Source organism: Erpetoichthys calabaricus, chromosome 17 (genome assembly GCF_900747795.2).
Source record: "Erpetoichthys calabaricus chromosome 17, fErpCal1.3, whole genome shotgun sequence".
Lineage (NCBI taxonomy): Eukaryota > Metazoa > Chordata > Cladistia > Polypteriformes > Polypteridae > Erpetoichthys > Erpetoichthys calabaricus.
Window position 1 is genome coordinate 62,273,720 of NC_041410.2, and position 16,548 is coordinate 62,290,267.

The 16,548-nt window shown below is 41.5% G+C and overlaps 1 protein-coding gene across 2 annotated transcripts in view; it reads left to right on the plus strand.

Moving 5' to 3' along the window:
• The window catches only part of ankdd1a (ankyrin repeat and death domain containing 1A), a 139,586-nt gene that overhangs the window by 18,504 nt on the left and 104,534 nt on the right, over positions 1–16,548 (plus strand). For both annotated transcript variants that reach the window (XM_051920232.1, XM_051920231.1), the window contains exon 4: positions 13,126–13,224. In XM_051920232.1, the coding sequence (XP_051776192.1) occupies positions 13,126–13,224 (99 nt within the window). The remainder of the gene's footprint in view (positions 1–13,125; positions 13,225–16,548) is intronic.

Consider the following 16,548-nt stretch of genomic DNA (forward strand, 5'->3'; position numbering starts at 1 on the left):
TAGTTTGTGGCGTCTCTTTTCTGAAATAACTGAGCAGTGTTGTTTTCTGAACACTTTTTTTTTACTCATGTTGGCAAAACATTTGGAAAAATTAAAAGTACCTATGAATAAGACTTTTGAGTAGGAAAGTGGGAGCCTGTTGGATATTCAATGCACACTTGCACTACGGCAGGGCAAGATATGAACAAAAAAAGGAATGGCAGATGGGTCACTTTAACGAAACCCTCAGCAATTAAGTGACAAACCTTTTGCTCAGGACACAGTGTGTGCTGCAAGGGTTTCTGCACACGTTTTGCAATATGGACGCAGGTCAAAATATGAGCAAATATAAGAACGGCAGATGGGGTCACTTTAACAAAACCCTCAGTTTGAGCAAATATAAAAACGGCAGAAGGAGTCACTTTAACAGGAACCACAGTGAGTGCTACAAGGATTTTTGCACACAGAACACACCTAATGCTTAAACAACTGTGTGAATATATATCAAGAAAACATCAAGGTACAGTATGTATGTCAGCAGCATCAGTTCACTCTTCTCTTTTCACTGTTGTTTTTGCTGAAATTGTTTTCATGCAGGGCTGTGGAGTCGGTAGATAAATTCTTCGACTCTGACTCCTTAGTTTCTGGTACTTCTGACTCTGACTTCCCGACTCTGACTCCTCTGTACAGTAATCCCTCCTCCATCGCGGGGGTTGCATTCCAGAACCACCCGCGAAAGAAGAAAATCCGCAAAGTAGAAACCATATGTTTATATGGTCATTTTTATATATTTTAAGTCCTTATAAACTCTCCCACATGGTTTATAAATATTCCCCGTACAGTTATACAGTATAAACCCTTTATATTCTCTTAGTTATTAGGTAAGATTCGTTGAAATTATGTATGTAAACACAGTTTATATACTACTCACAAACATACGTATCGTATATCGAGGAGTTTTATTTAATACGTAATACAGTTTTAAACATATTGTAATTGAGTAGGTAATATAAAAATACATGAAAAATCTATAACATGTAAATGCTGTACATAAAACCAAAATGTTATTTTAAAGATACTGTAGAGCGTCTCCGATATCACATTTGTCACAGCTATTACGATAGACAGGCCACCGGCAATAAATACCTACAATGCAAGGAATATTGTATAAAATGTGTGCACAGTTACAATAAACGTACATACATGTACTAAGTACGTAGAAAAATAGTTTTGGGTACTCACCAACTTGTCAGATAACGATAACATTTACTGCATTGTCACAGCTGTTCTAAAGAAGCCTCTTCAGGCAACTGTGTAGCACCGCCGTTGTCTTCTTCCACTGAAGGTGTACTAGGTAGTGTTTTGTGGGTAAGGAAAATCGTGATGGGCAGTTGCTGGCACTGCTTTTTCATTTGTGTAAAGAGGTTCCTATACACTTCTGTGGCGCCGTCAAGAGCATTTTTAAATTGCAATAAACGAATCATTTGCAGGTCCCATTCTTCAACTGATGTCTGGAGATCTTTTGCCATTCGTAGAATGGTCGCGAGACGCTTGAGAGTTAGGCCTGCATCTTCTTCCTCTGCTGGGTCGTCTTGTTCTTCCTTGCTCGCTGACTTGGTCATCTCGGCCAAATCTTCATCGCTCAGCAGCTCGGAGTGGGCATCGAGCAGTTCATTGATGTCATCACTGGTCATGTCGTTGAATCCCTCCCCTCCTAGCAATTTTGCCAGCCTGACTGCCTTGTCAACCACCGAGTCATGAATTTCTTCTGCAGAAAAGCCCTTATGGTCGCGCACAACTTCTGGCCACATTTCTTTTTCGCTGAGCCAGTCAGCACCCAGGAGCTTAACCGCGTGCTCTGATTGTGTAGCTTCTCAGCCATCCGCCAATAGTGTCCCTTGTTTGAATTCAAATGCGTCCCTTGTTTGAATTCAAATGGGCAAATCAACTGAGGAAGCACACGTACTGTAGACCGCAGACATCCGCGAAGCAGTGAAAAATCCGTGATATATATTCACATATGCTTCCATATAAAATCCGCAATAGAGTGAAGCCGCGAAAGTCGAAGCGCGATATAGCGAGGGATTACTGTATTTAATATGCTAAAGCATTTTCCATGTTGATTGAAGGAAGGCAACATACACGTCATTTAACCACAGAACTACTGGCTAGGAAGCTGACTCTCTACCGTATTGGCCAGTATAAAGACAAAAAAATGAAAACAATAATATCAAGTGACTATAAAGAAGTAGCATGCATAAAAATCAGGAACAGGAACTTTACCAATTCAAAAAATATAAACCACATTCTTTTGTAGTTTTAAAACAAAAACAAAGCTTAACTACATGAACAGAAAACAAAAACAAAAGCTGGAAAACCTAAAACAGTTTATATGCTAAACTTGGAATACAGTTATAGAGTAGAATAGTTTTTAAATGCAATCCAAAATTAACTTAATGCAGTGTTCTATGAAACAGAATTGCTTCTGCCAAATCCTCTTTCATAGAGGCTCTTAAATATGACTTGATTATTTTTAAAGCTGTAAATAGTCTTTCAACACAGACTTGGGTGGGTGGCATTGCTGTTACAGTTCTAGCCACATCACTAATAATCTCTGGATCAACAAGGATGGCTTCTTCTATAGTCAGTATCGATGAGTGACCATACTTTTCAACTTCTTTTAATTCTTTAAAAAACTCCTGCTGGAATCTCTTTATTTGGACATTTACTGGTCATTTATCTTTCACACGTAGGCAATGTTGCTTTGCTTTTGAAACTTCCATTTTGTCCAAGTAGGAATTAAAGTCTAGCTAGCCAACCCACGGCGTAGCATACGCCGCATAATTATGAATCAGGTTTTTGTAGACAAAGGTTTTCCCCATTTCTGCAGGACCATCTAAGAAGAAGCATGTTTGTCGCGGATGGGAATCGCAGTATGCAGCGTGTAAAACAGTTTGCGAGGGTGGACGCGGTCATGCGTATCCCATGACGCGGGAGGAGGGTTAGAGTTGGCAGGCGGAGCTCTGTCATGCGTATCCCATGGTCTCTGTCTTGCATGCCATGGTCGGCTGCTTAGTGAATTGTTGGTGGGCGGGGCTCTGTCTTGCATGCATCTTGCTTGCCGTGGACTTAGTGAATTATATATATAGATTCTTCATTTGAAGAGGATGATCCTGAGTTACCAGTGCTTATAGCTTCATCCAGTGGTGGTGTTTCAGATAGTAGTAATCCCTTCATGCGAACTGCTACATCATAGAGTGTCTTTTTTCCATTAGCAATCTGGTCACAACAAAAAATCCGCTCAACAAAATTCGGCTCATTGGATCAACATAAATAACAGCTAACAAGACTTGATTATCTAGTAAGAGACTCTCTCTTTTCTTCATTGAAGATATGATGCCATCAGCTATTAACCCTCCACTTTTGTAACCCTCCACTTTTGTTCAGGCAGTATATACAATCATGGCCGAAATTATTGGCACCCCTGGGATTTTCCAGAAAATGCACCATTTCTCTCAGAAAATTGTTGCAATTACAAATGTTTTGGTATACACATGTTTATTTCCTTTATGTGCATTGGAACAACACAAAAAAACAGAGAAAAAAAGCCAAATCTGACATTTCACACAAAACTCAAAAACTGTAAAGTTCTTCCATTCCAAGAAAAATTTACCAGGTGTTAAATCTTAATATTGCAACCTCTTGGTGACAGTAAAGGGGTAAGAATTGTAGACTTTCAAGTTCTTTTACTTGTGCCCACTGGCTTTCACTTAATAAAACATTTTCATTGTCCAGTTCTTCAAGAAAGTCCTTTAGTTCAAGCAAACGCTTTACAATCAAATAAGTGCTTCCCCAGCATGTTGTTTGATCCAAAATGGCTCCTTTTCCTGCACGTCTTTTCAAAATGGCATCTGTTTTAGGGTCCCAGGCTGCAATAATAACTTGCCTCAATTTGCCAATTAGAGTAGCTGCATGAAGATCTTTCAATCCATTTCTTATTGGAAGTTGCAGAGTATGAACAGCACAATGCATATGTTGAATAGTAGTAAGCTTAGATGTTTCTTCAGCAATGTTATCCAAAATTTCACTATTCTCTTCGGTTTCACTTTCTCCAATACATTGGAACCTCGGGTCACGACTATAATTCATTCCAAAACTCTGGTCGCAACCTGATTTGGTCGTGACGTGAAGTAATTTCCCCCATAGGATTGAATGTAAATACAATTAATCCGTTCCCGACCGTACGAGCTGTATGTAAATATATATATTTTTTAAAGATTTTTAAGCACAAAAATAGTTAATTATACCATAGAATGCACAGTGTAATAATAAACTAAATGTTTACTTACTTCTGGTCACTCCAGCTGTTTGATCGCTCAGCTGGAACGACCACTTCCTTCTGCCCCACCAAGTGTCGACCAAAACACCCCTACTTGGGCTCGCTCGCTCGCTCTCTCTCTCACTCGCTCACTCGCTGCACAGGGAATGCACAGGGAGAGACTGAACACATATGGAAATCATTGGCGCGTACGAAGTGGAAGGGAAACTGGCTTGTTCGTCACCCGAGTGTGTGGTCATGAACAGATGCAAACGTTTGGCGAACTTTTTGGTCATAACCTGATTTGTACGTGTTTCCGAGACGTTCGTGACCCGAGGTTCCACTGTACTTGCAGAACTGTCCTCCTCTGCTTGTCACTTTATTCATCTACTTTATTAATTTTCACACTAGTAGTAACACAACTGTGCACTGGGCTTTATTCTTGCGTCAGAGAAGTACTTAATTATAACTATTGTTTGTAAAATGGGACATTTGAACTTGATATATATTTTTTTTCATTACAGTTTAAATGTATTAAGAGTTGGAGTCTGTACATTTTTGCCGACTCTGACCCCAAAATATCCCCTACACTAAACCCGACTCTGGTACCCAAAATTGTCTCCGACTCCAACTCCACAGCCCTAGTTGCATGTGACATATTTTTTAGAGTGTTGAATGTCAAACATGCTCCTAGTGTCCAGAGAAATTTCTTGTTTGATATTTTAAAAGCCCTTTCACACTACTCAATTTTTCCAGCAATTTTCAGTTACACACATTATTTACATATGCTTAGCAAGTCAGGTGCAATCATGTGACTCAGTCCAAGCAGTGTGTAAATCACCCCAACAAAATCAAACATGTTTTAAGTCATGGGCTCTGCGCATGCGAGCACTGACAACCAATGAGCGTTCATCTGTCTATGCCAGCCATATCAGTAGTCCCATTGACAGCCTTAAAAACCTTTGCAGAACCAGTTGATATCCCATCCTTACAAGAGATTCCTTGACCTTCTCTGTACTGTATCAAGCCCTGAAGTGACTTGTTACCAGTTTGTGGTCAGTGAACTACAGCTATCTCTGAGTTGTAGAAACTTGATGATACTAATTTCCGGTACGGTTGAAATGCACTGCTTTTGTAGTTAAAATTGTGCCACATTTAATTAATAGTTCCCTTACATACACTGAATATATATATATACAGGGTCACGGGGGTCTGCTGGAGCCAATCCCAGCCAACACAGAGCACAAGTCAGGAACGAATCCTGGGCAGGGTGCCAACCCACCGCAGGACACACACAAACACATCCACACACCAAGCACACACTAGGGCCAATTTAGAATCGCCAGTCCACCTAACCTGCATGTCTTTGGACTGTAGGAGGAAACCGGAGCGCCAGGAGGAAACCCACACAGACACGGGAGAACATGCAAACTCCACGCAGGGAGGACCCGGGAAGTGAACCCAGGTCCCCAGATCTCCCAACTGCGAGGCAGCAGCGCTACCCACTGCGCCGCCGTGCCGCCATATATATATAGTGACAGATTGAGGTCGCTGTCGTCCTCTTGAACCCTCGGACAATACGCCAAACACCAGGTAAAAGTCCAAATATTATGTTTATTTGAACAATAACGTGCACAAAGCACCCTCCACTCCACAATACTCATAAATTAATCAATACACTAATCAATACACTAATCAATCCTCCATACTCCCAGACACTTCGCCACCCTTCCTCCCAGCTCAGCTCAGTGTACTGGTTTCCCAGAGTCCTTTATATAGTCCATGACCCGGAAGCGTTTCTCTCTTCTGTCCATGTGATCATGAACACTTCTGGGTCGGATAAAAAGCTCCTTTCTTCAAACCGGAAGCACGTTGTTTCTTCTTGTCATATGATCATGACGCACTTCCGGGTTATAGGGCATGAAAGAGTCTGATAGCCCCCTTACAGCGACTCCTGGTGGTCCCCAGGGTACCCAGCAGGGCTGTGCATATAAACTACAAAGTCCATGAGGCCCTGCTGGAATTCGGGGAATGTCCATGTCGTCGTGAGAGCTCCACCTGGCGGCCTGGGGGTGAGGGCCAGAATATTTAGCCGGCCACCCACCACAGTACCCTCCCTTTAGCGAAGCCAGCTGGGGCAGAGCGTCCAGTCCCCCGAGGGACATCCTCCTCCAGGAGGACACGGCCGACGGGCCTTGGCTGTGTTGTCTAGATCCCCCCGAGACCCTAGGGGGAATGGTGTATCGATTATTCCTCCGCTCCCCTGTCCTCCGAGGACAACTTCGCCAAACGTGGCCCGGTCGATGACAGTTGTAACAGAGCCGTCGTCCTCCCGGCTGTCTTTCTCCACTAGACCGGAAACACCTCGGGAATTCTGTCAGTTCTGTCTCCGCCCTTTTCTCCACAGAGGGAGGTTCCATAGCCGCCTCTGTGTTTTCTATGCCCTTTACTACTTTATCAGGAGACCCCCGTTTTTCTTCTGGGATCTCCTTTTTACTCTGGGGCTTGTCCACAGTTTGGGTCTCTCTATTAGTAAAAGAGAGCCCCTTTCCTGTCTGCACCCCTTTTTTCTTAGAAGGAGGTGGCGTCTTCAGCACCGTATCGCTCCGGGAGACAGCACTTTCCAGCTGCCCCGGTTCGATCGGTGCTTCCCCCGCCCCTTCTATTACCAGCATTACATCGCTCATAACACAGGTCGGGTTCTTGAGGTCCGACTTGCTCCGGGAGGCGCGTCATACGCTTGCCCCGGCTCGTTTGTTCCTTCCCCCGACCACTCGGTTATCGTTCCACAATCCTTTGTTGGGTTCGCAGTGACTTGGCACCCGCTACTTATTAATTGCGGGCCCGAATCGCACTGCGTCCCCTTATAATATACGGTACGGCTTGGGCTTACCTGTACCGCCGAATCAACCAAGACCGGGGTTTCTCGGCCTAATCGCCGCAGGTATTCGTCCACCTTCTTTATCGGCGCTTCGGCCATCACTCCCAGGTCTCCGACTATCTTCGTTATAGCCTGTAGCATCTGCAAAATACCTCTTACGGGCTCGATTAATTTCTCGAGTTCCTGCACGTCTGTAAAGTTATTTATTTCGACCGGAGGCAAGTTTACTTCCTCCTTTTCCTTACCTGCCAGCCGGGAGCCAATGAGCACGTCTGCTGTCGGCGCGTGCTCTGACGGGTCTCGCGGAGGCATCTGGGAATTGGAGTTCTTTTCATCTGAGGGCCGGGTTGCCTTCTTCGGCGAACTGCGGTCTGTCTTTATTAATTTGTCGACAGACCGATCAGCCACTTCCCGGCCCTTCTTACCTTCTTTCGGGGTGAGCGGTGCTTCGCTCGCCTCCCCCTTCCCTTTTAGAAAGTCCAAGTCTGTTTTTTCTTTGACGAAGGCGCAAACAGCGGGACGTGGACCTCCTCCTTCCCAGAAAGCTTCGGGTTGGGTCACGTGTCCCTCGTCGGCTGACGACATGCGGAAGTCTTTTATCTCTCTCACTGGCTCGAACGAAAGCGTGCCACCGTCAGTGGGAGCCTTGTCTGCATCCCGCAGAGCATCCGGATGATTTTTTCTGAGGTATGTGCAAGGTACAAAATGAGTTATTTTAAACTTATCAGCAATTATTTCCCCGGCACATACCTCGTTGCAGTCCTCTTCCGTGGGCTTCTCCCGATCTGTGTGGTCACTCCTACGCTCCTCCTGAGCGTCGGCCATTATGAGAAGAGCTGCTCCGCTGGCGCTGCCGCTCTGCTTACCTCTCTTCTTCCCCATGGCGATTTTTTTTCTACGTGTCCGGAAGCTGCCTTCTCAGGGTTCTCTGACCACAGAAAATTTAAATACAGGTCCTCTGCAAAAGGCGCTAGAAATCCTGCCGACTACGCCACTGTGACATATTGAGGACGCTGTCGTCCTCTTGAACCCTCGGACAATACGCCAAACACCAGGTAAAAGTCCAAATATTATGTTTATTTGAACAATAACGTGCAAAAAGCACCCTCCACTCCACAATACACATAAATTAATCAATACACTAATCAATACACTAATCAATCCTCCACACTCCCAGACACTTCGCCACCCTTCCTCCCAGCTCAGCTCAGTGTACTGGTTTCCCAGAGTCCTTTATATAGTCCATGACCCGGAAGCGTTTCTCTCTTCTGTCCATGTGATCATGAACACTTCTGGGTCGGATAAAAAGCTCCTTTCTTCAACCCGGAAGCACGTCGTTTCTTCTTGTCATATGATCATGACGCACTTCCGGGTTATAGGGCACGAAAGAGTCTGATAGTCCCCTTACAGCGACTCTTGGTGGTCCCCAGGGTACTCAGCAGGGCTGTGCATATAAACTACAAAGTCCATGAGGCCCTGCTGGAATTTGGGGAACGTTCATGTCATCGTGAGAGCTCCACCTGGCGGCCTGGGGGTGAGGGCCAGAATATTTAGCTGGCCATCGACCACAATATATATATATATATATATATATATATATAATACAGTGGAACCTCAGTTCATGAACGTCTCGGCACACGTACAACTCGGTTTACGACCAAAAAGTTCGCCAAACTTTTGCCTCGGTTCACGACCAAACACTCGGTATACGAACAAGCCAGGTTCCCTTTCGGTTTGTTGATGTTCAGTCTCTCCCTGTGCATTTCCTGTGCAGCGAGCGAGAGAGCGCGCGCGCACACGCTCACACACACACACACACACACACACACACACACAGAGGCAGCGCAAGAGACAGAGGGCTGTACACACACACACACACACACACAGGAGCACGCGCGAGAGAGGCGTGTGTGCGCGCACACACACACACAGGAGCGCTCTAGACAGACACACTGTGAGCTGCAAAGCTGATCGCACCCCCAGAGAATACAGACGCCCCTGGGAAAACCCCTAAGAAACATGGACAGACTACCTTCACATTCCTCCTTTCCCTTCTTGCCGGCTCTGTCGCGTAACATGCCTCTCGTGCGGTGCTCCGCCTTCTTAAAAAGCCTGCACGGGCTTCTTTCAGTTTGTTAAATTGGTTGCTTGCTTCTCCTTCTTTCTCTCTCAGACAATCTGTGCTCTTGGCGGAGCTGTGATCTCTGACTTGTCATGGAGCACGTTTAAACTGTTGAAAAGAGACAAATGTTTGTTTGCAGTGCTTTGAATAAAGTTCCTTTTTTTCTACAACCTCCTGTGTCTCTGTGCAAATCTGTGACCCAAGCGTGACAACACACACAGGCGCTCCAGGCTCGCAAAAGAGAGACGCACGCACGCACACACAGGCGGGGGAGAGAGAGGCGCGCGCACACACAGGTGCTCCAGGCTCGCAAAAGAGAGACGCACACACACACACACACACAGGCGGGGGGAGAGAGAGGCGCACGCGCACACGAGCGCGCTAGAGAGATACACACAGGCGCTCCAGGCTCGCAAAAGAGAGACGCACGCACACACACACACACACACACACAGGCGGGGGGAGAGAGAGGCGCGCGCGCGCGCACGCACACACACACAGAGCGATTGAGGGACACATAAGTTAGAGAAGGCTTGTTTTTGTTTTCAGTTCTGTTTCCAGTGATCGGTTCGTAGCCTGCATTGTTGCAATGTTACTTTTCTTGGTGGTTTATTAAATTACGGATTTTTCAAATGTTCCTTTTTTCCCCTGTGCTTAAAACTCATTAAAAAAAGTGTTTTTAGCGAGCGGTTCCTAGCACTATAGCGCGAACTATTGCAGTGTTAGTTTTCTCTGTTGTTAAAGGTTTTCTCAGTGTTATTCAATGTTTTTACATTTAGTTTACCATTACGCTGTGCATTCTATGGTATAATTAACTATATTTGTGCTTAAAAACTAAAAAAATGTATATATTTACATACAGTTTCTACGGTCTGGAACGGATTAATTGTATTTACATACAATCCTATGGGAGAAATTGCTTCGGTTCACGACCAACTCGGTTTACGACCAGAGTTTCGGAACGAATTATGGTCGTGAACCGAGGTTCCACTGTATATATATATATATATATATATATATCTATATATATAAAAATGGAATGGGTGGGTCGTCGGGTGGGCCTTTTTTTCATTCCGTCGTTTTTTTCGACGTTTTGAAAATGTAGAATGATTATTTGATTTTTTTGTTTTTTATTTGATCGTGTCTATGTAGCCGCCGTCGTAATAAAGTATCGCTAAAATCGTCATTTATCGTAATTTATTTTTGACGTATAACGTCGCCGTCGTCGAGGTCAGTGATACCACTGCAAAAAATCTGCTTACGGTTGAAAGACACGCCCTACTCACTGGACAGTTAAAAACACCAATCAAACTAACGATGACATCAAGTATTACCCAATCAAAAGTAGGAAAGGAGGCATCTTCATAAAATGCGTGTGGGATGATTTGCATGAGACGCTGCTTTAAAAAAAAAAATGATAAAAAAAATACGGGATAAATCCCGTCCAGTATTGATTCAAAACGGGACGCGCAATTTCATTCTCAAACGCGGCACGATTCCGTATTTTAAAGGACGGGTGGCAACCCTACAGTGCCAGGTAACCACCCATACAATCAGATTGTGATTCAGACTAGGAATGCAATGAATGTAATTACCCCGATCTACATACAAGGCGAAAGTCTTGCAACATTCAAAGATGATGGTTTGGGATAAGTACACCATACAACATAAAAGAGCTTATGAAGCCTTGAACCGAAAAAAGCAACATCTCAGAGATCGTAAAAAAAAAATAGGAGCTAATGTCGTTTTACTCGCTGTAGATTTTAGTCAAACATTACCAGTTATTTCACGAGGGAGACCAGCACATCAACTCAACGCGTGTTTAAAATCCATGCTTCTCCCACGCTCGGTTATATGTCGCGTGTTCTCGGGTAGGTGCACCAAAAAATGTATACATTTAAGCATGTAATGGGCAAACAAAAAATGAGGTATACCCGAAGGCACAGCAGTAGTACTTAATGTAACTTTACTTCTTAAATGTTAATGTTTTACTGTTTAATAATTTATACGCTTCTTATATGTTGTTCAAATTCTTTTATCAAAATACCACTGACAGCGCAATGCACGATAACATCGAGTGAATACACCATACGCATCCGCCCACGGCTGCCCTGCTGTGCGCAGATAGGACTTGATTGTACAATAAAATAAAATAAAGATAAAAAGACTAAAACAATCATCACCCATAAAGCGGATAGTAGACGTGACGTACTATATGTGTACCACATTTCAAGTGTATAGGTGCAACGGTTTGCGAGCTACAGGTCATTTAAAATCCTGGACAGACACACAAATTGCCACAGTACCAAATTACAGAAGAAGATTTTACTGTTTAATAATTTATATTTATATGAAATGTGCTTCTTATATATTACTACATATTCTCATATGATAATGATGTTAATGTTTATATTGATTTCTGTGTTATTAAAACTGCATGTATGTGTGTATATGTATATATATATATATATATATATATATATATACGAGCTGTATATACCCGGCGTTGCCCGGGGCAGAAGTAACCTAATCGGTCAAACACTTACATATATACCAAAGTAAACCTAATCGGTTAAACAGCTTCATATATACAGAAGCGAACCTAATCGGACAAACAGCTAATCTATATACATAAGCAAGCCTAATTGGTCAAACAGTTACATAAATACAAAAGCAAACCTAATCGATGAAACAGCTTCATATATACAGAAGCGAACCTAATTGGTCAAACAGTTATGCATGTGCAGAATAATTTTACAAAGATTATGCGTGTTAACAATCATTAAAAAGAAAAGATTGAGGAACTCTTCTTCTATATGTGATGAAGCTGGATGAAGCTGACTTGACGAAGACGTAGGTGGCATAGATTGGTTTTTCTAAAACAGAAGAAAAAAATGAGTATCTATTATTATTTTAAATTAGAATGAAAATGAGAACCTTGATTAGAGATAGATTATCCGTATTAAAATATGTGCATGAATAAACTTTTGGTAACTCTGTAGCAAAAGTTTATTCATACAAATTGGCATGGGATGGCTTTGTGAAAAAGTAAAAATTAGATAAAAATAAATTCAGAATGCGTACTTCGATTTGACTGAGATTATCTGTAATGATGAAAAAAAAGTTTAGTATGTTTTTTTTTCCATACGGGAAGGATGTAAAACCTTACATAGGCACCCTTCAGCCCGTACTGAAGGGTACTGTCAGATTCTTACTGACTAAAAAACACCCTTTTTATTCCACAGCTACCCCAAAAACCACTATTAGGCATTACTTTGGGGTGGCAGTAGTTTAGTTATGAAACAGCTGGGTCCTGAAAAAAATCTGTCTTATTAGTGGCTTCATCACATATAGAAGAACAGTTCCTCAATCTTTTCTTTTTAATGATTGTTAACACGCATAATGTTTGTAAAATCATTCTGCACATTCATAACTGTTTGACCAATTAGGTTCGCTTCTGTATATATGAAGCTGTTTAACCGATTAGGTTTACTTTGGTATATATGTAAGTGTTTGACCGATTAGGTTACTTCTGCCCCGGGCAACGCCGGGTATGTACAGCTCGTATATATATATATATATATATATATATATATATATATATATATATATATATATATATATATATATATATATATATATATATATATATGATCTAATAACTTCAAACAGAATGTAAGATGTAATATTTTAATGCCAGTATGCCAAAGAACAATTTTGAAAAATGTAATTCGGGGCCTGTGGTCATTTTTTAAAATGAAGTTTTTGTTTAATATGATGAATCTCTTTTCTTATTATTAAACTGTTCAAATTATCCTTCAACAGGAGGCGAACACAGCACTACACTTGGCTGCTCAGAATGGACATTCTGAGGTTTTGCAAAAGATTGTGGAAACAGGAGTTGATATTAATGAGAAAAACAATGTAAGTTCAGTTTTTAGTAATTTTCTATAATACATAATGTTCTGTGCCAGCAAGACTTAGTGATATATTGCCATATTGGTATATCTGGTTTTCTGCTTTTTTGTCATGTGGGAACCCTGTAGAATTTTTTTATTTTCTTTGTTCTTAATTAAAGAGTCATTCCTTGAATTGAACCTCATTATATTCATGAAGCAATAGTTCCTTCTTGAATGATACACTGCATTATGATTTAGAAAATCGATGCAAAGATGTGTGAATTTTTTTCTTTTAAATATTGTGTAGGTGTGCGCGGCTGGCAATGGGGAAAAAAGACATGACTAAGCTGGCACTAATAAAACATGCAAGTTTTCATGACAGTGTAAAGAAAGCATAGATCTCCTAAAAATGTCAGGAAATGTTGCAAATAGCAGGAACCATTATAACAGAGAGAGAGTTCCAGATAGGACATCACAGTGGGTGGGGTGTGGAGCTTCCCCCCTTTGTGATTCAAGTGCATTTGTCAAACCGGGGGTGGATCCACCTTGGTGAATTGAACATGAACAATGGAGAGGGAGTGGGGATAAGGTCTGCGTTGGTAAATTGTGCACAAACATTAGAACAGGGTAGAGGTGGAGGAGTCCTCCTTGCTGAATTAGTAGCAATCATCAACATGGTTGGGATCAAGTGCAATTGTGGTAGCGGCAAAACACAGGTCTAAATGCCATTTTCCCTGTCATGCATAAGAACAATTTTTCCAAGCACAAGAAAATCAAAATCCCTATTTCTGATGTAGGAATTATAGGAATCAACATGTAAGGTAGCTATATCTTTAATTTAGAATATGGGAGTGATGTGGTATAGGTGTCTAAAAATCTCTGTGAAGTTCTCAAAATGTTTATAAACTACTAGAACCATGGGAGATAGCAGAATACATCTGTGTGCCTTAGCATATGCCCAATTTACATTAAGCCTTTTAATTTTTGAAATGAAAGCTCTTCTTTGATTAAAAATGCTTTGTGTATAGTCGCATGTCTATCCAGTATAATGTTCTATAATAATTATGTGGATAATGTGAAACAACATTTTAAAAATTAGGCCAATGAAGACAAATATTATCTTGTAGATCCTTGTATCTGTAACTTTTGCTCATTAGAAAAAATGGAAATCTTTTGAAAACATGAATACAAATATCTAATTTATTTGCATCATGTATAAAGACCAAGTATGCAAATTATACAGAAAAAATCATACTCTATTAAAAACTGATGTGAAAGCAATGCACAGAGGATTATCCTTGACAAAATTAAATTTGCTCATTTAATTGAACATGATTTTTCTTGTCATAATTAAAAAGAAATTAATCAAATTAATTGTTTTTCAGTATGGCACTCAAACACCTGCCAATTTGAAATGCAATATATATATATATATATATATATATATATATATATATATATATATATATATATCCATATTGTGTTTTGCTTCATGCCCATTAGATTGTGGGCTACATGTGCCTTAATTAAAAGCAAAGCAAATTAACTTAAATGTGCTACAAACAGGAAATGCAGTGATTTCCACATCCATGCATTAAACATGGTAAAACTATGAAATTAAATGACCAAACAGTGTCAATAGGGGGGAAGCATGGGGCGTCGACAGTAGTGATAGGAAGTATTCCAATCATAACTTTGTTCTTATGCACTCATGATTATGAATGTGTTCTTCACCATATGTCTTGATTTACTGAAATGGTAAGACATGTACTATAATTCTGGTCTCACTCAAAAACTACTGTTAGGTTAAGTAATGTAGTGTTAATAATGTGCAATTATCAATACAGTTAAAATTTTCAAGGTGTGGCTAGTTATTTGTTTCAACTTTCTAAAAACTGAATATTTGCCAACATTTTCAGCATTGATGTGATCACCAAACTTGGGTTCTTCATATTTTTTTTCTATTCTCACTCTTTGTCATAGCCATTTATTAAATTATTGTCTTATTTTTTTCTTCTTCATCTGCATCCCACCAATATTTGATAGACATTGGCATTTATTCTCATTCAACACCCATTGGTCAGTGAGGTCATGGACTTACTTGGGCATGCTGTGGGTGCTGTTGAGCATCAGCAGAGTAATGAGAGCATTCCAGCTGCAACTGAAGCCAGCAGCAGCCCCACCACTGACTCACCCATCACCTTGTGGAAATAATAGTCTCACCTTATGAGGAACTGCTGTTTTTGCTAATAATGCAGTACAGAATAAAAACAGTATGGCAGCTAATAGATGAGGAAACTTATTGATCTGGTGTGACCAGCTACCTGAAGAGTTTAATGTGGGATGCTTAAGCAAAATTGACAGCAAAATTTCCATAGTCGGCCCATCTGGTCCACAGCTTTCTAGAGTGCACTCTCCAGTTCTGGACACCCTGAGGAGAGAGTCATTTGAATAGCAGTGCCTGTGTTACCAACTGCAGGAGGTAAGGAGATCTTAATAGAAGATCGAATGTGCTGTGTGAAACTGAGGTAGTAGAGTTCAGGATGAGGAGAGGCTGAATAGGTGGTGGAAGTTAGGAGAAAGTGTATGCAGTGGAGTGGTTAAGGAGACCGTATTCTGGAGCCGTGAGAAATCACAACCTGGAAAAGAGATTGTGACAAGTTGGGCAGAAGCCTGAAGGTGCATGGAAGATTAACTTGCAATCATCAACAGTGTATGAAAGGAGGAAACAAAGAAAGTGAACCTCAACTTGTCCTGGTGTTGATTATTTTGAAGTTTTTCCACTTGGCTGCAAACACTGGGGAAGTTTTATGTAAAATGATAAATACTTTCATCAAAGGGCTTAACCTGCTCATTATGCATGGTGTCTGTGTGTCTCTCCTGTCTTGGTTTGCATTACAGTACACTTTCTTTTGATCATGTATCTTTTGAGGGTGATTGAGAAAAAAGAGTGATTGGAATGCTACTGTTGACTACCCCTGCTGAACTTTTTGACACTGATTGAATTCACTCATTTGTTGGCACCCTGCCCGGGATTGGTTCCTGCCTTGTGCCCTGTGTTGGCTTGGATTGGCTCCAGCAGATCCCCGTGACCCTGTGTTTGGATTCAGCGGGTTGGAAAATGGATGGATGGATGGAATTCATTTCACTGCGGTGGGCTGGCATCCTGCCCGGGGTTTGTTCCTGCTAGGATTGGCTCCAGCAGACCTCCGTGATCCTGTGTTAGGATATAGTGGGATGGACAATGACTGACTGACTGACTGACTGAATTAATTTAATTTGGCACAATTAGCATGTGGTTGTGAAAAGAAATGCAATGTCATATTGAAAAGCAATGAATTATTTGGTT